Source organism: Exophiala viscosa (assembly GCF_022695815.1).
Source record: "Exophiala viscosa unplaced genomic scaffold EDD37scaffold_9, whole genome shotgun sequence".
Classification (NCBI taxonomy): domain Eukaryota; kingdom Fungi; phylum Ascomycota; class Eurotiomycetes; order Chaetothyriales; family Herpotrichiellaceae; genus Exophiala; species Exophiala viscosa.
This window is the reverse complement of record NW_026944361.1, coordinates 712,608-735,691: the sequence shown is the minus strand read 5'-3', so window position 1 is coordinate 735,691 and position 23,084 is coordinate 712,608. Positions and strand designations below refer to the sequence as shown.

General features: G+C 50.6%; 11 protein-coding genes across 11 annotated transcripts; 6 read left to right on the top strand and 5 right to left on the bottom strand.

The window, feature by feature from the left end:
• Nucleotides 1-80: 80 nt before the first annotated feature.
• Nucleotides 81-1,365, top strand: EDD37DRAFT_502959 (cell division protein Cdc14). Its single transcript, XM_062813506.1, has 2 exons — nucleotides 81-666; nucleotides 718-1,365. The coding sequence occupies exons 1-2, from the start codon at nucleotides 265-267 to the stop codon at nucleotides 1,192-1,194; spliced, it is 879 nt and encodes a 292-aa protein (XP_062667893.1). The 5' UTR covers nucleotides 81-264; the 3' UTR covers nucleotides 1,195-1,365.
• Nucleotide 1,366: 1 nt separating this feature from the next.
• On the top strand, nucleotides 1,367-2,440 carry EDD37DRAFT_502969 (cyclopropane-fatty-acyl-phospholipid synthase). The gene has a single exon (XM_062813507.1). It carries the CDS (start codon nucleotides 1,620-1,622, stop codon nucleotides 2,379-2,381), a length of 762 nt encoding a protein of 253 aa, XP_062667892.1. The 5' UTR covers nucleotides 1,367-1,619; the 3' UTR covers nucleotides 2,382-2,440.
• Nucleotides 2,405-3,653, bottom strand: EDD37DRAFT_503011 (uncharacterized protein). The gene has a single exon (XM_062813509.1). It carries the CDS (start codon nucleotides 3,363-3,365, stop codon nucleotides 2,427-2,429), a length of 939 nt encoding a protein of 312 aa, XP_062667891.1. The 5' UTR covers nucleotides 3,366-3,653; the 3' UTR covers nucleotides 2,405-2,426.
• Nucleotides 3,654-5,904, top strand: EDD37DRAFT_502934 (uncharacterized protein). The gene is made up of 2 exons (XM_062813505.1): nucleotides 3,654-5,357; nucleotides 5,675-5,904. The coding sequence occupies exons 1-2, from the start codon at nucleotides 3,941-3,943 to the stop codon at nucleotides 5,815-5,817; spliced, it is 1,560 nt and encodes a 519-aa protein (XP_062667890.1). The 5' UTR covers nucleotides 3,654-3,940; the 3' UTR covers nucleotides 5,818-5,904.
• An 8-nt stretch (nucleotides 5,905-5,912) lies between these two features.
• EDD37DRAFT_636834 (uncharacterized protein) lies at nucleotides 5,913-8,176 on the bottom strand. Its single transcript, XM_062817005.1, has 2 exons — nucleotides 7,674-8,176; nucleotides 5,913-7,566 (listed from the first exon to the last, which is right to left on the bottom strand). The coding sequence occupies exons 1-2, from the start codon at nucleotides 7,742-7,744 to the stop codon at nucleotides 5,991-5,993; spliced, it is 1,647 nt and encodes a 548-aa protein (XP_062667889.1). The 5' UTR covers nucleotides 7,745-8,176; the 3' UTR covers nucleotides 5,913-5,990.
• An 897-nt stretch (nucleotides 8,177-9,073) lies between these two features.
• EDD37DRAFT_667839 (uncharacterized protein) lies at nucleotides 9,074-10,154 on the top strand (the record flags this gene model as incomplete). Its single annotated transcript, XM_062819307.1, has 1 exon — nucleotides 9,074-10,154. One exon carries the CDS (start codon nucleotides 9,074-9,076, stop codon nucleotides 10,133-10,135), a length of 1,062 nt encoding a protein of 353 aa, XP_062667888.1. The 3' UTR covers nucleotides 10,136-10,154.
• Nucleotides 10,155-11,879: 1,725 nt separating this feature from the next.
• On the top strand, nucleotides 11,880-13,538 carry EDD37DRAFT_567122 (allantoate permease; the record flags this gene model as incomplete). Its single annotated transcript, XM_062814129.1, has 5 exons — nucleotides 11,880-12,031; nucleotides 12,080-12,151; nucleotides 12,198-12,313; nucleotides 12,368-13,168; nucleotides 13,216-13,538. The coding sequence occupies 5 exons, from the start codon at nucleotides 11,880-11,882 to the stop codon at nucleotides 13,536-13,538; spliced, it is 1,464 nt and encodes a 487-aa protein (XP_062667887.1).
• A 579-nt stretch (nucleotides 13,539-14,117) lies between these two features.
• On the top strand, nucleotides 14,118-17,551 carry EDD37DRAFT_683959 (uncharacterized protein; the record flags this gene model as incomplete). Its single annotated transcript, XM_062819856.1, has 8 exons — nucleotides 14,118-14,706; nucleotides 14,747-15,003; nucleotides 15,052-15,321; nucleotides 15,376-15,416; nucleotides 15,440-15,742; nucleotides 15,806-16,041; nucleotides 16,074-16,420; nucleotides 16,441-17,551. 8 exons carry the CDS (start codon nucleotides 14,118-14,120, stop codon nucleotides 17,275-17,277), a joined length of 2,880 nt encoding a protein of 959 aa, XP_062667886.1. The 3' UTR covers nucleotides 17,278-17,551.
• A 131-nt stretch (nucleotides 17,552-17,682) lies between these two features.
• On the bottom strand, nucleotides 17,683-18,585 carry EDD37DRAFT_658962 (uncharacterized protein; the record flags this gene model as incomplete). The annotated part of the gene is made up of 2 exons (XM_062819009.1): nucleotides 17,683-18,475; nucleotides 18,563-18,585. The coding sequence occupies 2 exons, from the start codon at nucleotides 18,583-18,585 to the stop codon at nucleotides 17,683-17,685; spliced, it is 816 nt and encodes a 271-aa protein (XP_062667885.1).
• Nucleotides 18,586-20,339: 1,754 nt separating this feature from the next.
• EDD37DRAFT_683955 (uncharacterized protein) lies at nucleotides 20,340-21,046 on the bottom strand (the record flags this gene model as incomplete). Its single annotated transcript, XM_062819855.1, has 1 exon — nucleotides 20,340-21,046. One exon carries the CDS (start codon nucleotides 21,044-21,046, stop codon nucleotides 20,534-20,536), a length of 513 nt encoding a protein of 170 aa, XP_062667884.1. The 3' UTR covers nucleotides 20,340-20,533.
• EDD37DRAFT_667835 (uncharacterized protein) lies at nucleotides 20,975-22,583 on the bottom strand. Its single transcript, XM_062819306.1, has one exon. The coding sequence runs from the start codon at nucleotides 22,090-22,092 to the stop codon at nucleotides 21,079-21,081; it is 1,014 nt and encodes a 337-aa protein (XP_062667883.1). The 5' UTR covers nucleotides 22,093-22,583; the 3' UTR covers nucleotides 20,975-21,078.
• Between the last annotated feature and the right edge of the window lie 501 nt (nucleotides 22,584-23,084).

The window sequence follows — 23,084 nt, the reverse complement described above, 5'->3', positions numbered from 1 at the left end:
AGCCACTGCAGATGATGATGACTGAATGACTTTTAGGCGGCCCCAGCACGGAGTGCACATGACTCGGGGCGGTCTTTTGGGTCGGGGGCCTGAACTTGCGCCTAATGGACTTGATCCCCGCATGTTTGGATCTAACTTGTTGTGGCCTTGACAACCAGGAACCCTTGAGCACTTTATCAGAGGTCATTCTTTATTCAAGACCGTTCCATCATTACACAGGCACACTTCCAGACTCCCAGCAGTAAGCCGCACGTACAATTCATCATGGAGACACTCCTCTCCCACTCCTTCGACTATCTCTCTTCCCCTTCTCCTCAGAAAATCCGCAAAGGCCTGCGCCAGGTCGAAGGCCTCCTCGCGCAACTATGTCTCTCCAAAACCCCAGCTGCAAACAAGCGACACTCACTGCAGCCAACATCATCCCCAAACAGCAAGAAGCTCGGTGAACTGCCAGAAGACCCTGCCTTTCAAGAATTCTACAAACTGCAGCAGAGCTTCCAATGGAACATTGCCATGAGACTGGTTGCATGTCTAGAGAGACTACTGGGAAAAGAGAGCAACGGAACAAATGACATGTTGATCATTCAAACACTGGACCTCATTCAAGGAGTCCTACTTCTACATCCCCCTTCGCGAGCGCTCTTCTCGCAGGAGATATACATGAACGTACGGTAAATCCTTGTCTACACACCGAGATCACCGCTAACACCTCCCTAGCTCTTCCTCGACCTGCTCGACCCTGCAAACTGCCCTGCCATCCAATCCTCTACCATCATGGCCCTCGTCACATCACTACTGGACCACCCACAGAATGCACGAACATTCGAAGCCACTGACGGGCTGTTAGTGGTCACTTCACTGTTCAAATCACGCAGCACATCTCGGGAAGTCAAGCTCAAACTGGTCGAGTTTCTGTACTTCTACCTCATGCCCGAGACACCCGCTCCGAAGACTTCAGCATCTGCTTCCGCCCCAAACACGGCGATATTGGGCGGACGTGGAAAAGAATTGATGCAAGCATTCGACCGGCGGAGGGAGACCGTCAATGGACCTGACGCAGTCAAGAACGCCAATGGCAACACGAGGACAACGGAGGAGAAACAGTCTCTATTGGGCAAGCACTTGAGCAATGTGCAGGATTTGGTTGAGGATCTGAAAGAAGGAGGTGGCGTCTTTGGCGTGGGTGCGATGTAACAACAGTACTGTCACTGCGGCGTTAAAGATATCTGTTTGAGATACCCAATGCTTGAAATGAATTTGAATGCAACCTTTGACCAACATTCTGACTCCCTATCGGCGCCCGAGAACACACGAGAACACGACATAGCCGTCGAGATCGTGCTGTGACTCATGCTCTCTGAAAGGGAGAGCGTGGATTGGACAGCTTTCTCAATAAAACTATAAAATTGACATTGACAATCTCCAATGAAAATGTTCTCCAAGCTATATTCTCGAGTACGTTGACAGAAGCAGCCCCAGCGGCATTGATATATAGATTATCGCGAGTGTCTGGTTTGAATAAAGGTTGACAACCAAGATATCGGAGATATTCATACATTCAAGGAATTTTGTACACACCACTTTTTACGCCTCCATTGATCTGAACGCAGACTTTCAAGATGGCAGGGCAAATCCCGCAAAGTACAGATCCGACTGTCCGGTACATGTCCACATCTCAAGCCTACGATCTCTGGGCCTCAGTCTACGACACCGATGGAAACTTCCTGCAAGCACTGGACACCATTGAGATGAAGTCGCTTCTGCCGCGCATGCTCGCCTTGCTGGAGACCTCACGATTGCCTCGCCCCTGGAAACTTGTCGATCTGGGTTGTGGGACAGGGAGAAACACGGCTGCTCTGCTGGGAGTCGAAGGAGCCAATGTCGTGGGATTAGATGTCAGTCCCGGTATGCTCCAAGTAGCCAGACAACGGCTGGAGGGGATCGGCAGCCAGAACCAATTGAGACTAGAAGTCTTCGACATGATCGAGGAGGCTCTCCCGCCCAAATGCTCCCTAAATGCTGATGTGGTGGTATCGACGTTGGTGTTGGAGCATGTTCCGGCGGACATCTTCTTTGGTCATGTCTCCAGGATCCTTAAGCCCGGCGGAATCTTGTTGTTGACGAATATGCATTCAGAGATGGGTTCGATGAGCCAAGCTGGATTTGTTGACCCCAAGACTGGCGAGAAGATCCGGCCGACGAGTTACTCTCACACTGTGGCAGAGGTTGAGGCTGCAGCAGCCAAGAGTGGACTAGAACCTGTTGACAAAATTGAGGAGAGGGCCGTTGATCAGTCCATGATACCATTGCTCGGAGAAAGATCAGGGAAGTGGGTGGGCGTTACAGTGTGGTTCGGAGGGATCGTTCGCAAGAAGCCTTGATCAACCTATCCGATTTCAACTGTCCGAAGCCTGCTCTTTTCCACCTCAACTGGAGAAGAACCCACGTACCAGACGTGCCCTATGTTGTACAAGATTGTCATACCGTTGCAACGCCAGCTTCAATGTCGGCGTCTTCCATTCCAGGTCGTCATCGAGTATGATTTGGGTGTATGCGAACAGACTGGCATCAAACAATCCGGGCGTTGTTTGACCAAAGAAGAATTGGTCGTCCCCTAGAAGCCATGACAGAGCTTTGAAAGCCTCTTCTGCTTTCGAGTACAATTCCTGCCCGTCGATTATAGTGTTTGTCTTCAGCAGCTCTTCCCGGGCGGCACCCCGCAGTTGTTGTGCAAGGCTTGTTCTCACAGCATAGGAAGTTGAGGCGGTCTCGACATACATTGGCCATGCCGCACTCCGGAAGTTGTTGTCGTCCAAGTACAGATAGTACAGCCAGGCACTTCGGAGGTTATGATCAATCAACGCCGTGTATGCTTCTTGTCTCAAGTGTTCAGCCTCTTCTTTCCCTCCTTGTGAAATGACCCATCTTGCTAATCGATTCGCTGGTATCGGAGATGCTGGACGTTGAGGGTCGGAGGTTGCTGGGAGCAGGAAAGGTAACGAACCAGTTGGAGAAGCATGATTGTTCGATGCTTGAGTGCGTAAAGGAATCCCATGAAACTTGAGATATGCTTGCCATTTTAAACAGGATGGGTTGAATGATGGTGCATGCCGACTTCGTGATTCTTCTGACTGGAAGATGTAGAGGATGTTCTCGTTTCGATATCTGGGAGCTCTCTGTGGAAGGCTGTTCGCAGGATAAGTGACGAGAGGAAACCGATCGAACACGCGTTTGATGGGTTCAGGTAAAGACCACCAATGTGACTTGGGAGCTTCTTGTGCTCCTGATCGGCCAGCAGTCTTTGATGGACGCGTCGCTTTCGCTTCTGCAGTGGTATTGTCAGTGTCGGTCATGTCCACCCCCATTGCCTGCAATGTTGTAGCGATTGCTTCGAAAAACCTTTGGAGATCTAGGATGAAGGGAACGCGGAGCAGACTATGATTCGCAGCCTCAATATCAGGCGGGCAGGATCGAACACGGGAATGATGTGGTATGGCTTCGTGCAATTGTTCGATTTCGGTTCACGCAACTCGAAAATTTACGTTCCGCAGTTGTGGAAAACCGAAAATAGTCCTATTACTGCACGATCTACACCGGAGAGTCCCTTTCATCGATCATGTCCCCGCGTGGTGTTCCTGAGTTTACGAGTACAATCACGTTGCAGTCTCTTCGCCTCATTTGGCCCGTGATGCATCCCGAATCTCCATTTTGATCGGTGAGACACGACGCTAAATTTATCAACACCCAACTTTCCTCTCCACATTCTCTTGTCGACCCCTCTCCATTGTTTCTAGAGTCGCATTCCGCGGTGACTCCTGAACAAAACCTTTCTTTGTCTGCTCCAGTACCTTGGTTCGTCCAGCTCATATCACGCGCCAAAACAATACAAACACTCGTGCGCACCTCACTCACGTACATCCCACAACCCGACGAAAATTCGATGGCATGCTGCCGCCCGAGCGAGGCAATGCAGGAGCGGTCGGCTGACAAGGTTGCGAGCCCGCCTAAAACTGGGCGGGTCGAGGACGGGAGGATACGAAAGATCAGAGGTGCCAGCAAGCCCGAAATGACGGCAATTCAACATTTCAACGGGAAGACCTATGCCTGCGAATCATGCAAGAGAGGACACCGAGTGAACAAGTGCGACCATGGAAAGACGAGGCCAATATCAGAAACGAATCAGCCCGGTCGACCATCTGCCGGTCAGAAGAGAGGGTGTCAGTGTCCTAGGAATTGTGCCTGCACAACAAAGACATGCAAATGTGAAAGAGACTGTTCCTGCACTCAAGAGATGTATCTCGTTGTCCGAGTCGACGGTCCTCAACCCATAAGCCGAGAAGCAACTTCCAGCCCCAAGCCTGTCTGGGAAGATGCGAATGGAGAAAGAATGACTCTGAAAAGAGTATGGGCCGATGCAAATGGCAAGCAGATTGATGTCGAAGAATACATTGAACGTAAACGACGGATGAAGGAACGCGAAGAAGGCGCTACATCCACACCAGAAACTGTCAAGTCGAGTTGTTGTGGTTCGAAGAAGGTGAAAGACGAATCTTCATCACCACAGCCCGCGCCAACCGGAGGATGTCGACACCGCCAAAATGTCGAGAAGAAACCTGAAATCGACAGTTTGACTCCCAACTTCGCTGGACAGACAGTGGATCACAGTACTGGATCATGGAAAGCAGCTTGCTCTTGCGGATCAGGCTGTTCTTGTTTGTACTGTCCGGACCATCCCAACAACGCAACTTCCATCAATCACACACAGCAGCAGGTTAAGAATCTTGCTCAACAACCGTATTCCGAGATCGACGGGATGATGCCACTGTCGTTCATGCCTGACACCAATTCAAGGTCGTGTATGGGAGGTCAGCCATCATTCTTCCTTTCCAGGACACCCGATGTCTCGCAGCAACAACTACTTGATCCGAACGCCATTTACCTCAGATATCCAATTTCACAACACTCCTGGACCAACCAACCAGCAACCGCACACTGTTCTCATGGCGCATCTCCCTCCGCTGTCATGAGTATGACTCCTGATCCGAACGAGACCTATGTAGAACCTCTGAACGAGGTAGTTGACGGATCCATGCCATGGGAATTCTTGCCCGACGAGTCCAACGGCACCTGGGATTTCTCAGGAGGCCAAATGGGTGGCACGGCATTCAGTTGGACGGACCTCGATGCAACCCACGGCACAGATTACAGTATCGGCGAGGCTACGGTCGCTTCCGTGTCTCATGGAAATATGTTCGCGCTTCCGCAGGGCGCAACAGCCCAGCAAACACCTAGCATCCACGTCAGCATGGATCCGATGTTAAGTCCGACACATCTGAATGGCTTGTCGATTTTTGACAGCAATCTAATGCCAAGCGGCACTCCCATACCCGAATCGCGGCACTTCTACATGAATCTACAACCGCAAAATGACCTTTCCAACCATAACGGCTTCATCCAAAACCTGCCACCAAGCCAGGTCTTGTCCCAGCATGATCTCTATAATGGCCATGTCATCAATGGCATTCCCGATGTAGCTGGACAACCGTACGGCCATCCAAATCCCTCAGGTGGAATCTCGCCCATGAGAAAACCTTCTGCTACTCCGGCCAATTGGAGTTACTCCGAAGCTTTCTCAAATATCGAGGCCATGGGAGCCCCTACGGCCAATTCTCCTCCAATCGCAAACCAGGTGTAATAAATTCAAGGTATGACAGGAGTGAGGAGGTCATTACTTATACAACGCAGTTACGAAAAATATTCACGCGATATGACTGGGGGGTTCGGCGGCATCCAAGCAAGCGGGGACAGGCGCTTTAGTGACGGACCTGCATTATGGCTTGCACATGGGAAAATCTATCATATAGTGTTGAGATGATATTTTAAGACATCAAATGCTACAGATATTACAGTATCTTGCCCCTGATAGCGTTCAGTCTTCATTCTGATATCTCCCGCTCGAGACAATGAAAGAGGTATACTCTACCATCTAATCACCTCTCATAGGTCATGCCGTGGGAGGCACCAGGACTACGAAATCCTCCTGGGGTATATAACGAGTTGCCGCCTCCAACCCTGGTGTATCGTACCCTGGCTTGCCGACCCGGACCGAACGATGGATCGATCTGCCCAATACGCACGTGCTCCGGGATATCGCTCGCGTCGATCAAGTGACCGCCCGACTCGTCTGTTGCCGAATGATACCGTCTTGCGGCCTCCTCTTCCATATCGATGATCCTCTCCGCAGCTAGCGCGGTGATGGTTGAGTCCCAGACACCTTCCCGACGACGACAGTCGCGTAAGACGTCCAACGCGCCTCGCCGAATGATCGGGTTGCGAGAGCGAACGCAGACCAGCCATAAGCCTTGGATGATGCCCAGACTCATTGTGAATGTGGGTGTAAATGTCTGTGGGTCGTTGGGATGATTCTTCCGTCTGTCCAGCTCCACTACCTTGGAACAATCAGAGATGACTTGTCGCCATTCAGCATCGAGTTGGTCCCATATCATTTCACCCGAGGTAGGATTGATCTGTAGCAGGATATTCATGAGAGTGCGCCAGATGATCAGGATGAGGGTTCCCGAGTTCCACTTGTTCTCCTCTTCTGCGCTTAAAAAGGTTCGGTCGTGGCGGTCTAGCATGTTTTGAAATGAAGCGCACCACTGCCGGTAGCTGTTCATCAAGTCTGCTTGTTTTGCACCTATTTCTTGCAGCTGTCCTTCGGCCGGGGTCTCTGGACGCGCTGACAGACTCTCAGCATGATGAAGAAGATATAACAATGAGTGTGTAAGGGCGTCAAAAGTGAAAGCTGCGCTCTCAACCGACTGGAAAGCCTGAGGTATGGCCTGATCAAAGCTCGATAGTCCCAGAGAGGGCGACTGAAAGTTTGCATCCCCTATCTCGATCAATTGTGTGCCGAGGCGACAAAAGACCTCTTGATACAAGGATGGCGGAGCGAACCACAGATTGAATGTAGTCTGCTTACTAACCACTTCGGCAAAGACGTTCACTCCGCTCCTCACATGGCTGAGTGCAGATTGATAATGGCCTCTTAGTGTCTCGTAACAGGTGAATAGGATGCAGGTGGAAAGAGCAACATCGGCTGCCTGGTCATTCTGCACAAAGTCCGAATCAACCACAAGTTTGATCGCTTTGGCATAGTGTTTGGTGGCACTTTCGACTTCGGCGGAGTCATCTTCCAAGTTCTCGTTCGCCAGAAATAGCTCATGCAGGCTACTCAGTGCTATCACAGCGTGCCTGATTGCAGGTTCGTAGTGAGAGACCAGAAGAATATGCCTGGACCATATCTGGGATGTGAATGGGTAGTTGAGCGCGCTGACAGTCCTCAATTGGAAGAATTCCAGTGCTCTAGACTCGAAGGAGGAAAGAGGAGACGAGCGGCCACTGGGCTGTGAGTAGCCCGTAAGGGGCACGTAGTTGATGAAACGTATCGGCGACGATCTTCCGGTTGTTGCAGCAGGAGAAGACTCAGGGTATCGACAAGCGCGATCGGATCTAGCACATTTCTGACATTGAGGCCAAGTTTCGTCGCACTTGACTCGTCGGACTCTGACATTGTCAGACAAAGACTCTCGGGCCTCGTTCAGGAAGCGCCGGAGCGGAGCCACACGTGGCCTCTGGGCAGCGTGGCTTTCCATTGGAGGTCAGGCACCTACCTGCAAGTCAAGCATCCCGTCGTCGATCTCCCACCACCAATTCGGATGTTCTTCGCAGCTGTTTGCGTCATGTTCAGTAGTCAGTGGCGTCCATCCAAGGTACACATAATCGTGTCCGAGGCCCAGAAAGAAACGACTCTAGATACAGGAGGAGGAGGGATTGGAGGCCTGATCCCGGTATTGTTTCGAAGCCAGCTGTGGCTGTCAACTGGGCATGTGCGTCAACTTGAGGCAGTCAGGCACCGCATCAGGCATGACCTTGGATGGATGGTTGACCAGCGAGGTCAATCTTACTCCATGGCTCGGCTGAGGGAGAGAGCGGAGGAAGGACGCGAAACGCGGGATCGGGGGATCAGTCGACTCCTATCTGGGTTAGTCATAGACGAGCTCTTGGCGTGAAGCACGTGAGTCTATATGCGGTATTGAAGTTCCGATTTCGCGGAGTACTTTATTCTATCCCCGTGGCCCACCTATTACTACAGTGGTAACTACCGCTTTAGGCCTGGTAGCCTCCATTTGGGCGAGGTTGATTGGGCCTGAGACTTCCTCTAGACTTTGACCAGCAAGGCCAGATACATTGGTATCACTTTCATATACTCGACAGCTTTATGTAATGGCTACCCTTTGTCTTGATTTAATAAGCAACGCAGTGTGTTGGAGTCTGTTTATCGTCTTATCAGGGTCGAATGAGGAGAACAATGATGGAAACTGATATGAGATTGAACCCGGTGTTGCAGACTAACCTGCTCGCAGAAGAGCAATCTGTAGCTCTGATCAAGTCAGGCTACTAGTATGAGCGCACTGACCACGTATCGCCCGCGTAAAGAAGCGCAAACAGTTTTGCGTCTTTCATTATTTCTCGTCAGGCTTTGTCTAGCTTGCTGTGTTCGGGGTCAAGAGTGCTCTTACTCCACGGTATTCGGTGCATTTTGTTGTTGACTGCAGGACTCCTCACACTCACGCAGCGCTGATCCCTGTCACATACACAACAACGTACTTGTAATTGGGTGGCATTAGTCAAGTGTATAGTACTGAGCGGGTCAACATCCCAAACGAGAGAAACCGATATCTCAATCAAATCCGTGTAATGTTAGGAATGGGGATTGCGGACATTACACAATCAGACCGATGAACATGATAATATGCTATGGTAATCAGGATGGGGGTGTCCTTGGCCAAATCTATTCGGAAGATGTGCCGTTAGCGGTCTTAGCTAGCCCCTTTTCCAGTCGTCAGAGCGATCACAAGGCGTAAGGTCCAGGCGAAGTAGGGTGGGGGAATGTTAACGAGGCCTCGAAGTGATGTTGATAAACCACCTCGAGTCCGAGAATGCATCCCTATCAGATGTAATAGTCCATCGAGAATAACTTCAACCAACAAGTGGAAGACAAACAGCAACAATGAGCACCACCACTGTAACTCAGACGATAATCCAAGGAGGCGGGATGGAGGCCAGGACAGTCAAAGAGCCGACTGGGGCTACATCTTTCAAGGAGGTTCCAGTCATTGACCTCTCACCCATGGATGGTACAGATCCAGCCAAATTGGAAGAGCTCGTATCACAAGTCTACGACGCCTGCACTCAGGTTGGCTTCTTCTATGTGAAGAACCACGGTATCTCGCACGAGACCACGGAGAACATCAAAGCTCAATCAGCACGATTTGCCAAAGAGCTCCCATTGGAAAAGAAAATGGAGCTAGACCGGCAGTATAATGAGTTCCATCTGGGTTACGGTCCATATGAGACCGAACCAAGGCCCGGCGCTCTAAGAGCCCACCGGTTCGAAAGCTTCATGATCGGCCGCGAAGCCCAATTTGACAGAGAGTACGGCAGCAAAGTCGGCCCTGAGCAAGATGCGAAGAACCAGTGGCCCCGAGAGGAGGATCTACCAGGCTTCAAGGCGACAGTCGGCAGCTATTTCGGAGACGTGTTGTCTTTGAGTCGAAAACTGATTCAGATCATTGCCTTGTCTCTGAAACTTGACAAGACGTTCTTCGACGATAAACTCGACCGGCCGGGTTGCTTGTTGTCGCTCAACTACTATACAGAGAAAGCACAGGAGTCTGGTGCCAACGCATCCATCGCCGCGCATACCGACCATGAATTGTTCACAATTCTCCTACAAAGTGAAGGTATCAAAGCGTTGGAGGTCGTCAACAGTGAGGGCTATTGGGTGCCTGCTCATCCAATTCCCGATACATTCGTCATCAACATTGGCGATGCGCTGGCAATCTGGACCAACAACGTTTTCCTTTCGACGCTGCACAGAGCCACGAACGCTGGAGGGGTGGAGAGAATCTCGGTTCCTTTCTTCTTTGGTGCCAACTACGACACTGTGATGCATACTCTACCCTCTTGCATTTCAGAGACCAGACCACTCAAGTATAAGCCGGTGACGGCTGGGGAGCATTACCAGATGAAGATGAATTCATCGTACGGGAAGAAAGGTTCTACAACCTAGATAGACCAATATACTTTTTGCCCCCCATGAGTTCGATGTTATAGCACCAAAACCTGTCCTTGTGCACTGGTAGAGTGCAGGTCGAAGAGCCGCATCGCCTCGATCTACACCGGAGTGTATATGTTTTCCCGTCTGTCTTGTGCCATGTTTTGTGCCTTGATTGTTAGTCATTCAACAAATTCCCACCGCTCCGTCCTATTTCCTGCTTGGGATTGCGTCTTCACATCCATTCGCATGGTCAACGGAATCAATTCGAGTATTCTCTGTTGCTAGATCGTCTCAGGAGTGTGGTTATGGAGTCGGGCGCATGATGTTCCCCAATGTAGCAAAAGCAGGCTTCCTCCACTCAATCAGCATTCTATCAACGAACGAACCGGATTTTTTCGCATCTAGAACAACCAATGACTATGGATGAGGATCAACTGTATGCTATCAATGAGTTGATCGCAGTTCCCCCACTTGATTGATCGGCGAGTATTCTGACTGGCCAAAGGGCTGTCACAAGCATCTCAGCGCTTTTGCCCTGTCCGAGTCTGGTGCCTAGTCTATCGTTTGCCATATCCTCTCTGCCAGAACCGATGTTCATGACTGAGGCAGTGGCTAAGAATGGGGTGATGATTGATAACGTCCATACCACGTGCGCAATTGTTCCTCCGCCTGAATCTAGGTATGGTTGAGAGACATGCGCATACTAGGGACACTGCGGACGTATGTCAGGGTCTAGAGTCTAATCGCCGGTACATTATAGGCAGCGAATCAGTGTCTCCGTCAAGTACATGTCATACGTGACGATTCTCTAGGTTGAAAAGAATGGGGGACTCATACTGGTAGCCTGTGATTGCTGGATACTGTAATCCGACCACTCCTGGTCATCGCGTTGATTGAGGATGGTGTCTTGGTCTCAGCAAGCCACACATAGAGCCTGGGCCAGGAGCGTTATGTCAAACGTGTATTCTTCAAGACAAGCGCATGGTCGCCAAGGGCCGTTCTCTTGGCTACTTGACCAACGCAGTCCCTTGACTGAAGCGAGCTTGGCCCTGACCGGAAACAATCAGCTTTCAGGCAGACCTACGTGGTTGAATATAGTGTCCTGAAGCTCCCACTATGTATGGATAACCACGGACTATTGCTGGTCCTTCCATACCAAACGTGATATACAGACTCACTGATGGACGGTGAGCCTTCAGTTACTGTTTCCATTGGGGTGAGGCTGGGTGGAATGGCGGAATATGCCGCTTTGCCGTGGTCAAGAAGCTACTCCGTACCTTGTTAACCGCCGGTCCCTTGGCACGACCTTAATCGACGATCTCTGGATTATGTCCTGATTAGGTACCAAAAATACTATCCTTATCGGTCCGTCTCAAAGCAAGAAACAACGGCAATCGCGATTGTTGTGTATGATGACCACGTGAATAACAGGTGTACATCTTATCAGTTTCTGAATTAACCCCCACTCTATCAGGTATATCCACTTCCAGTGCCCTGATATCCCTATCTGTATTCCTGGTCCATGGGCCTCCGTCGGTGATGGAGGAAGTGTGGCCAACGGCCTTGCATATGTATATAATACTCCCAGTCATTCCAAACTGTTCTCGGATGGGCATTATCTACAGGTATCCTTCATCCGGACCACCCTGAGCAAGGTAACACTATGGCCGAGGTCACAGAGATGCAGAGCATTCATCCATCAGAATCGATTGAAGAGAAGGGTGTCCATACAACAGGAGCAACTCAACAGAAAGGTATGGATACCACAGGATCAATTGAGGAGAAAGGCATACATCGAACCGACACCGCCGGCTCCAATTATGAAATCGACAAGGCTGTCGAGCGATCGTACCTCTGGAAGCTTGATACAAGATTGATCCCTCTTCTCTCTTTCATGTATCTCCTTTGGTAAGTCACTGCCCTGAGTTGACACTTTCCTTCACTTACACGGCAAAGCTTCATGGACAAATCTAACATCGGTAATGCCAAAACTGATGGCTTGGAAAAGGACATCGGATTGTCCGGAGGGTGAGTAACAGGAATCATCTCCGTCGCAGCTGCTTACATATGCCAGGCAATACTCGACTGCGGTTACGATGCTGAGTATAACACAAATGGTCTTCGAGCCGTGGCAATGTTCGATGGTCAAGAAGTACGGTGCAAAATGGATCCTACCTACCCTAATGTTCGGTTTGTACACCTGCATATCATCTGTTAGTATCCGCATTGACCAAGAGGATATAGGCTGGGGCTCAATCGCCATGATACAAGCTGGTATGGTTGGAAGAGGATTCGGTTCCTTCATCTGCCTCCGCCTCGCTCTTGGTTTCTTCGAATCTGGCTTCTTCTCGGGGACAGTCTTCTACATGTCGTTGTTCTACAAACGCGATGAGATGGCCTTTCGGATTGCCCTCTTCTATATCAGCGCAACTATCGCTGGTGCTTTCTCCGGTCTCTTTTCGTACGGGCTCTTCCAGATCAAGCATGCGGCACTGAAAGGATGGCAATACCTCTTTATCCTCGAAGGCTGCGTTACCCTCCTCGTCGCTCTGTTCGCATACTGGCATCTTCCAACAACTCCAGCGAACTTCAGATACTTCACCGAAGCCGAAAAACGAGTCGGCTTCGTGAGGATGTCATTGGACGGCACCTCAGAGGTTAACTCCAAGTTCACCTGGTCAAAAGCCGTCGCTCCTTTCAAGCAGTGGAGGCTCTGGCTGTTCTGCGCTCTCTCCATCTGCTACGGTGCCGCCACGGGCTCGACTGGAACTTTCCTCCCGCAGATTGTTGCTCGCCTGGGTTACAGCACTGTCAAGACCAACCTCTACACCGTGGCTCCCAATATGGCCGGGTGTTTTGCCACATTGGCCATTGCGAAGTCTAGTGACTACTTTCGGGAGCGTTCCATGCATCTCATAGGGGCATTGACTCTTACCATGACCGGATACATTGTCCTTGCAGCCATCGATCCTGTCCACAACATCTCGGTATCGTACTTCGCTTGCTTCCTACTCTCCATGGGCACCTACGCTCCCAGCTGTTTGGGTAAGCACTCCCCGACAATGTTCAAGTTATGAAGCTAACTCTTCTAGTTCATCAATGGCATCAGTCCAACAACCTGGACGAGAGCGGTCGTGCCTTCACGACTGGCGTCATGCTGGCTCTCTCGAACGTTGGAGTTATCGTCACATCACAACTATTCCAGAACAAATGGGCACCGGCATACAAACAAGCCCTCTATGGAACTGCCGGGTTCCAAGCCGCAGCAATCTGCATTGTTGCCTCGCTCGGAATCATGTTTCGTCTCATCAATAAGAAGAGGGACAAGCAGATTGGTTATAACATCAAGATACAGGACGTCCCGACGAGTGAGTTGACCGGATACAACGATCCCCGTTTCCGGTATCAGTACTAGGAGGTAATCTGCACAAACACAACCGGAGTATAAGATGCGGATGGAGAGATGGTATGTGTCTTGGTTCATGGGGAGTATTCAACTGCCTGGGGGAGAGCACACCTGGTGCACTTTGACAGAATATGCCTCATTTGCTTGTTACCTAGTTCAGCTTTGCTCTCAATAGTCGAACAATGTGCCATTTCCTGTAACAACTAAAGCAGTGCCACACCTGAAGTGCAGGCGGTGTCACCATGTGCATGTCCCAGGCAACTGAGTTTATGTGATCAGATCTCCCTGTGTACATCGCATCCGATACGGCCTACGAATAGGAGTTGGATTACTCCTGAAGCCTTGCCCCACGTTGCGTGGGTCTGTAAGAGGAACCCCTGAATTAGCTAAGCCATGAATAATAATACCATTAAACGTGAAGACGCGGTCGCGTTCGACACGATCGTCTAGCGCGTCGTTCTACCAGTCTTGTGTCGCGATCACCCCTCCAATATTTATCGTACATAGTCTCCGCCTAGCATCCAAGTGATTTGCAGATCAAGGGTTGACAGCGGCTGTGAGTCTGTCGGGCACTCACTCTTGACCAACATGACCTCCTCGTCGCCAGATTCTCCGGAGTACGAGTACCCACTACCGTTGGAAGAGATCAAACCAGAGATATGTGACATTCTGGGCCAGATCACAGGACCTAGTACCTTCGCTTGTGGCGAGACGATATCAGAATATCCAAATCCAGGATTGGTTTTAAATGAGCATGGGACAGTTGGGCTGCCACTCTCATCACATGATGCACAAGCTATCATATCAAAAGCGCGACAAAGCCCTTTCGGCAAAGGAGCAGAAACTCTTGTCGATACAACCATTCGAAAATCAAGGCAGCTGGAACCGTCGCAACTTCAGATCGGCAATCCTCAATGGAACGCTACCGTGAACAAAATTCTCGGCCAGGTTTACACTAGCCTTGGGCTTAGTGGTGGTGCGCAAAAAGTCTCAGCTCAGTTATCCAAACTACTTTTGTACGAAGAAGGAGCGTTCTTCAAGCCTCACAAAGACAGTGAGAAAGCTCCTGGGATGTTCGGTACGCTGGTCATCTGCCTCTCATCCGCCCATGAAGGTGGTGACCTTGTCCTCACGCACAACAAAGAGACGAAGACGATGTCTTTAGCCTCGGAGTTTGGTATGTCATGGGCAGCCTGGTACTCGGATGTTGCATGAAGTCAAGCCTGTGACGTCCGGATATCGGTTGGTCTTGACCTATAACTTGGTCAGACAAAATTGGTCACCCGAAGAAATGAGCTTGGTTTTTGGCAAACACAAAGATCAACTCGTGACCGCCCTGCGACAATATAACAGGTGTCTCGAAGCGAGGAACTCCAAGTATGAATGTCCGGACTATCTGATTCACCCCCTTAACCATCAATACACTCAAGTCAGCCTACGGGCTAATCAACTCAAGGGTGCAGACTCAGGACAGGTGCAATGCTTACGAAAGGCAGCTGCTGAGCTCGGCTTTTCCTTATAGCTTGCCAGTATGGAAAGGACGGTAGTCAAAGGCGATGAGTACGACGAGGATGGAGAAGAGTACTCAAACGAAACTTGTTTCAGATTTGTGGCCAGAGTAGCTGATGGTGTACGTGTTGACGACGCCACGAGCTTGACTGGAAGGGTTCGTGTCGATGACAACGCTTTGCTCGATAGTGAATGGTACGAAGCACATGAGCCCGATAGCAAGGAGCGCTCAGGGTTCACTGGCAACGAAGGCTGTACTGCGACCTATTGGTACCGCGATACGGTAAGTGAAAGCAAGACTCTGGGAGTTTCGTATAGCTGAGACATGTCATCACAGGTCTTGGTCATCGTTCCTGCGGCTAAACATATTCCATTTCTGTTTGTTGCGATGCGAAAGGCAGGCAGATCTGCGCATGGGTGAGGGGCTATCGGAAAGCTGCCAAGTCCGACGCAGCCAGGAAACAGGAACTGGCTGAGTTCTGCAAAAAGGTTCTCGACGGACGACCTCTTCGCGATTGGGACCGAAAAGACCGCTCCCAGGTTGACCTCACGCAGCAAGTAGCTCTGGCTTCTCTAGAAGTCGAAAACCTGGACCTGTTCGATCGAGCCACGAGAGATGCAAGCACATCCTTGCCTGATGAGGCCTATCAGAGCTTTGGTCGTCTCATGGCACAGGCAAGCGACGTTGATGCTGTCCAAACGAGGTAGGTAGTTTGCGCCATCCACTAACCACGACGTTGTTTTGGTCTACGACTGACGGCTTTTAGGGTTGTAACTGCGCTCGAAAAGGTACCCTCTTTAAAGATGAAGTACGAGACGCTACTGAAGCTCGAACAATGCTTCCCCGACACGCTGTCTAGCGCCGAGGTTTCCGAGAAGAGAGACCGATTCTCAACCTGGTTTGGAAAGACCTGGATGATGTGGTATTTCGAGCTGTCCATTCTGGCGCAATGCGGAAAGTGGATGGGACCAGTCTCGCCATCATTGTTGAAAGACGGAATCTGTTAGACGCCCGAGACCGGTTCGTTGTTACAGCCATTGCTCAGTGGCTACAAATCGCTGACCGAAGTGACAGGATCATCCCTGAGTTGTTGAAGACCCATGGCACTGCTTGCAAAGCTGCTTTCGCCAACCACTTATCGAGATCAGAGGACTCTCCTGTTTCAGCAACTGATGCCACAGGAACTCTGAACTCACAGAAGATCCGACAGTACGTTTGCGGACCAGTCTACCAGGATATATGGACCACTTGCGTGTTTGAGTCTGAAAAAACTGTTGCTCAGCTCAATCCTCCCAGACCGCGTCAACTTAAGTTCTCAGTCGACGAGACGAGGAAAGCGTACGAGGAGACCCTGCTTGATGGCGAAGAGCTAGCGGATCTGGTCAACAACACTTCAACCAGAAAGTTGCAACGGTCGATGAGATCACTAGTCACCTGACAAGCGCGATCAAGTCTGCCGACACCGCCGCGTTCCTGTATACATTGCTGTCTTTCATCAAGGCAATTCTTGAGCAGAAGGTCGATTGTTACAAGCTCGACCCAAATGGCCAAGCAACCCGTCACAGCATCCAATTGGCCACATCAATCACAGATCAATACGTCACAGTATATGTGGGAGATGAGCCCAAAGTTCCATCAAACTGGGCCTTACCAACCCGGGGCTGCCGGTCCAACTGTTCCGACTGTGCCGCCGTTAATCGATTCTTGAAGAGTGCTACGGAGAAGGTCGGACGCTTCCCCATGAGCAAGATACGTCGGCTACACTTGCACCAACATTTCAACAATGTCTTCAATGTACAATATACTATTGAGACATTGCGCAACAGCAATCCTAATGTCTGGCAGATCACCAAGGACAGACAGCGGCACGATGATAAACACAAAGCTTGGAAAGGCAAGGTTGAGGATGCCAAAGAACAGATAGGAGCTTTAGTGGACGCCGGCCCATTGGGCAGTTATCACGAAACTACAGCGGGGAAGCCTCTCTCAGACGAAGTCTACCGGCTTGTTTGGGCTCGCGTTGACCCTGGCTCTATCACCCCCAAGACTACTGTCACCTCAAGCCGACCACCACTCCAGGACGCCAGCCCCAACACTCAGCCCGCCGGTGTCTCATCCGGCTCGAAAAGGTCAGCGGATCATAACCTCTTGTCGGGCGGTGAGAAAGGGCAAGGCCGAATAATGCGCAGGGCCCTGCTGCACAAAGTCCGAGAGGACCGGTCGAAGTCATCGACTTGACTGACGATTGAGGATGCATGATTGTGGTGGTTCTGTTGGCATTGAAGTGAAGCTGATGTAAGGGGGTTCCAATACCAGGCCTGGAGAGTTGATGACGAGCTTGGAGTTGCTGACGACTGTACAAACATACCTATGTACTAATACCCCTATCTTTCGATAACTGAAAGTGGTCGAAGATTTGGTCTCCGGAACTGAGGTGAGCCACTGGGCAGAGGAGGTTGGCGCGCTGGGAAGCAATGCTCAGCCAGCTGTCCTTGGCGGCATATCAACAATCGAAAGGCCGTCTTTGGCTGCGATGAAGCATGACGCCCTTTGTGAACTATTGCCTAGGCGTGGACTTGCTTAGCTTTTACAGATAAATGCTTTCAAGGGCGAGAAAGCACCACTAGAATATCCCTCCTAATCTCAAGTATTACAAGCTCTCACCCAGGCTCCATCAACCGGCAGTTCCACACCACTGACATAGCTGGCTCTCTCACTGACCAGCCAGACCACCGCCTCAGCCAGCTCTTCAGGTGTGCCCATCCGCTGGAACGGTATCAAGCCTACGAGCTTTGTGTAATCGGCCCCATTCTTCTGTGCCTCCGTGATGAGAGGCGTGGAAATGAACCCCGGACAAATCGCGTTCACACGAATGCCATCTGCTGCGTATGCCACGGCATCTGTCCGCGTGAGCCCCAAGACGCCAGCTTTGGATGCAGGGTAAGCGCCAGCAGTGGCGTGGGCCGTGAGACCGAAAATGCTGCTGATGTTCACAATGGCACCACGCTGTGGGTCCACATTTCTACGCATCTTTAGCGATGCAGGTTGCTTCAGGAATTGTCGTAACTGTGCGCGCTCGCAAAGCCAGACGCCTCGAAGATTCACATTGACGACGCGATCAAAGGCCTCGACGTCGAGCTCATCTGTGCGGACACGAGGCTTGCTGGTTACGCCTGCGTTGTTGATACAGTAATGTATGGCTCCGAATACCTCGACAGCCTCCTCAACCATGCGGTTGACGTCGTCTTCCTTCGACATGTCGCCAACAAACAGATGGGTCTTGACCTTGGGATCGATGGCTTTTAGTTCCTGGGAGACCTGCTCGAGTCCCTCTTTGCTAAGATCGGACAGAACCAGGCGTGTACAGCCTTCATCGACCAGGACATGTGCACAGGCACGCCCGATACCAGACGCAGATCCGGTCACAAGAGCGACACTGTAACACGTATTAGCATGGACAGACTTTTGCAGCATTGCTGTCATTCTCTCATTGCACCAGAAGCGGCCGGGGGGGTCCACGTACCCGGACATATAGTGAGGAGCCATGACCGTCCTTTACGGCGGAGAGATGAGTTTACTACTGTTCTGAATGTCGATGGTCGACGTCCGTCAGTATCCGAAGAGGTGCTATGTCGTTGAGTTTAGGGCTCGGACATAAATTGTCCAGCTGCGGAGAGTTGTCCGCAGTTGTGATATAACCGAGGTGTCTTGAAGATTAGGAACATAAATTCGATCGGTTCACCTCCGCATCGGCCTATACCAGCCGAGGGCGATCTCCCCACTAGGAAATTCAAGCGCAGGCACGTATTGTCGGGACGTCTCATTAAACTTGCGGTGGTGGAGATAGTCTATCCTCACGACTTCCTTCTCTCCTGTGACTCTTGCTGAGCCCCAAGTTAGCCGCCGCCCAAATATGAGCTGTCATCGCTTGAGCACCGAAATTTAAGTACACAGTACACACAATTACCCTTTGGTGGCTGACCCTAAGATGGGCCTGGACTCAGTTTTCAGCCGGGCCACCACTGCTTCTACAACGTGGCTGTCCGACCGCGGGTACATCTGTTTTCAGAATCAACAGTAATAGGGACTGCTGTCTCAGATGCGCACCACCAGGTATGCATTTTGCCGTGGACTGGTGCTAAAACCACAAAATGCAAATCCCAGTGAAAATCATTACTATAGCAGAAGACATGGGCTGGGTGACGTGAAACCATTCCCTTATATACCTAGGTACTATACTAATACTTTAGCTTCTAACAACGATTCAAATCGGCAGGTTAGATCCGTGTCGTGGAACTTTAAAGTCTAAAACATCCTTCCTCGATCGTGTGCACCCAGATTGCATTAGACGTTTACAAGGTTTTGGGGGAGAAAAACCCGGCGGGGTCTCCATGCGACCACTCACAGGCGTCTAAACAGGAGGAATCGTTGTTCTGGGGGCTAGTTGATCCTAAGAGACGTCAAATATTGATGTGTATGATTAATCTGCCCAACAGCTGGTCTAGGACAAGACGTTCGCAATCTTTTTGAAGAGCGCGACATGATTGCTGCTCGGTCACTCTTTTCCGTTTCGGAGGCTTCGATCGTAGAGGGGAGGAAGGTGGGTGCGCACGCTTCATTGAGTCAGTCTTTCATCAAAGAATAACGCTGGCGGCTCACATAGAGATGTTGAACGCCACAGGCAGGAGATGGCAGATTCTGCTGTCTGCACTTTTGCCGACTCTCGTGAATCTTATTCAGGCAGTTCAAACGAGCGCTCCGCCGAGGAATCTGCTGTTGTCTCTTGGTAATGCCTTGAGGATGTTCCCCTGGCTGGTCAGTTGAGCACGAAAGATGTAAGCAGATCAATGACCTTCGTCAAGCAATCAATTTTGAGGACTGCCTTTGGGTCTTCCGGGCGGTCACACTGTCCCTATGCACCATGGAAGCTTGAGTCGATCGGTGAAAAAGAATAGGCAAAACTACGTAGTTGCAAATAAAGTGCTGTCGCGGTTATAGACTTAAGCACCCAGACTAGCCGGGACGCTCCCCTTTCATAAAACTATCGTTGTAGTTTGTTGCCCATAGCCTTCCTTTGCACGTTTGACTTCTGTCTCAACTTCGGTCGCGGCAATAAGTCTTCCTCGAGAATATTTCTTGTAGGTTGACATCCCTTTCCTCTTTGAGTCCAATCTTTATACTTGAAGGCCATTCTACCACGAAGAGGCCGTAATCAGCCAAACGATCCCCGTAGGTGATAAACGTCAGGAAATCTTGGTCTAGTGCCGTTCATGTAAGCCCTGTGACCCTGGTGCAACCGATAGAACTTCACATCTTACGAGGGCGAGATTAAGTGCATCTTATCGAGCGTTTATCGCGGAGCCTGATCCCAATAACGAATAGACACCACGGTGTCGAGAAGCCGGACTTTGATAATCCCACCAGAAAGTTCTTCCAATTTTCATTTGTTCATGGAACAACCGGCTGTTCAGACGTACTTTGCTTCTCTGCTAACTTAATGCCAACCTAATGGAATACGTCCTCCCTTGTAATCCAAAATTCCCAGATATGGTGTATCCACCCGGGCACGGATTGAGATCTTCATATTGCCTTCGCTGGTGTTCCTGTGAGATTTGGCACAATAGCCTGAAAGGCTTGGCCCGTGTATACCTGCTGCCTCGCGTATCTCCATGAGTTGCAGCAACCCCAAATCGATCCTAAATTTCGATAGAAGAAAGGCGTGCACCAAAGCGAAGATTGACTGGAGCATAAGAAGGATGACTGTCATAATCAGAGCGTAGTTATCAATAAGGATGATTTTTGAAACCGCTTTGAACGCAATTCCCATGACTCCGGAGGGTGAGTCTTGCATTCGCACCAGAGAAAATCCGAGCATGGCAGCTACGAAGCTCACGCGCGTGGCAATGAGCATCACGGAGAAGCTCTCATCGGTGGAGGTTGATGTGTTCCAGTCCCAGCCGGAGTAGCCAGCGGTAGTTCCCAAGGCGTCAGAAATAATGTCCGCCATCATATTCCATCTGGCTGGTGTGGTCATAAAAGCTACAGATCGACCGAATCCGTTACGGTGGAGGAGTAGTTCCAGTTTCCACTCATGTCTGATACATAGAAAGCTGAGCCGGTTGTAGTTCCAAGTGCTGCGGTGCACTGCCACGCGGTATCCGTACCTGTACTTATCTGGATGAGCGCAGTTCCATCCAGGAGGCCGAAAAGCTCGATGGCATTGTTGCTGTTTTGGATGGAGCCTTCGCCCCCAGTGAGGACCTGGTACGTCGGGCCACACCTGACTGTGACAGATAGCATAGGAACATCGGTAATCGAGGCGTTGAGGTAACCAGCCGAGCCTGAAGCAACCAAAGCAGGCATGCAGGGCATCAAGTACTCAACAGTGTCGACGCCGGAGGCGTCGCTTCTATTCGCAACGATGTATGTCCATGCGCTCTGTGCAGGGTTGAATCCACTTCCTAGGCTCGAGGTGCTATTGTACAGAATTGCTCCGGGCCACGAAGAGCCTCGAATACCATTGCCCACATCAACAGGGTCCAGCAATGTCGAGGCTTTGGCATCAAGTACCACCTGGGAAGCTTGCAGGGCGGTAGTCAGAGCCTTCTTGAATACTGCAGACATCAGAATCGCGAGGATGGGGAACAAGAGTCTGTAAAACATTGGCGACAACCCGGTGGATAGTATCTGAGCGCTTGGCCCACGGATTGCCATGTCCATCTCATGGATGTCTTTCAGTGACACTGCCTCGGCAGCCCCCTTCCCCACCAAATATTGCATACGTGCTGTTTGACATTTCGACTGTAACTCTCGAGCCCCGTAACTGAATATGGCACCAAGAATGGCAAGCACAGTCGTCAGGTTTTCGGTATCCCCATCCCAACTTCTGCCGGCTGTGCCGGCAAACCAGATTCCTACCCCGCCAAGCACCCCATAAAAAAGGAAGATGATGATTAACGACACTTTCAACCCTCTTGTAGTCGGCAAAGGTTGGCCGACGAAACCATGGGCGGCATGTTCACGGTTGGGAATAGGAGAATAATGAGAGGACATTGTGAGTAGCGGGAGCAAGCAAGAGAATCTAGAGAAGATTAAGTCACTAAGCAAACAACCATAGGGCAGGATGTGTATTCCAAAGAGGAAAACAGCTGTTTCGGGACTCACATGGGGGTTAAGCTGATATTTTACACGAGGCCGAACACTGTAGAAGATGTTGTAAACTCAGCTGCTGCTCAGTCCTTGGTTCTAGACTCTTCCGATAGTATCCTGTCAACTCCGATATTTATCTGCTCTGGTTGGAGGGGTAGCGTGGTCCAATCGAACGGTGAGAGGACATAGTCAACCTCTGGACAGAAGGAAGGAGCCATGTCGGCAAGGTGCAGGTTGGTCTCGCTCTTGCCTAACTTTGCCTTCTGTATGTTATCAGTGTAGTAGTAATTGTAGGTTATGGCTGGAGCCTTTAGCCCGACTACTTGTCCGAGGTGGCTTCGAGGCGACCGGTCTAGGCGTATCCCATCCTGCAACCCTGAGTACTGTGCCTTTCAAAACTTTGTAGAATTGTCAACTTAGCCGAGGCCACTCACCGTCCAAAGTCCTCCTAAGTGTCCAGTGACTGACTGAAATGCTATCATTGGAGCGTCTAATGTTTTGGTTTGGGAACGCCACCAATGAAGGTCCGGTCGAGCTGGGTGCCCAGTAGGAACAAGAAACTCGTATTGCAACTCGTATGAGTGGGGTCCGGAGTCCGGACTCTATTAAACTACTAAGCTGTTCAGCCTCACTCTACCCACCATTATGGGCTTGATGGTTACACTAGTCTCAATACGTGCAAGAGGCTTGATATTCACTCGGCTCGTACTAATTAATTGTGTTCTGGCCGGAGCTAGATTCGACGATCTTGGTGTCCGATGGTGCGAATTTCTGGGATCGGGCTGCATCCTAGTGATTTCGCTGCCATGCAAGAATTCGTAGCGCACCTTTAGATGATATTCCCGCGCGTAGTTCGTGTGAAAGGACATTATAGGCAGCCCATGTAGCATTGCTGC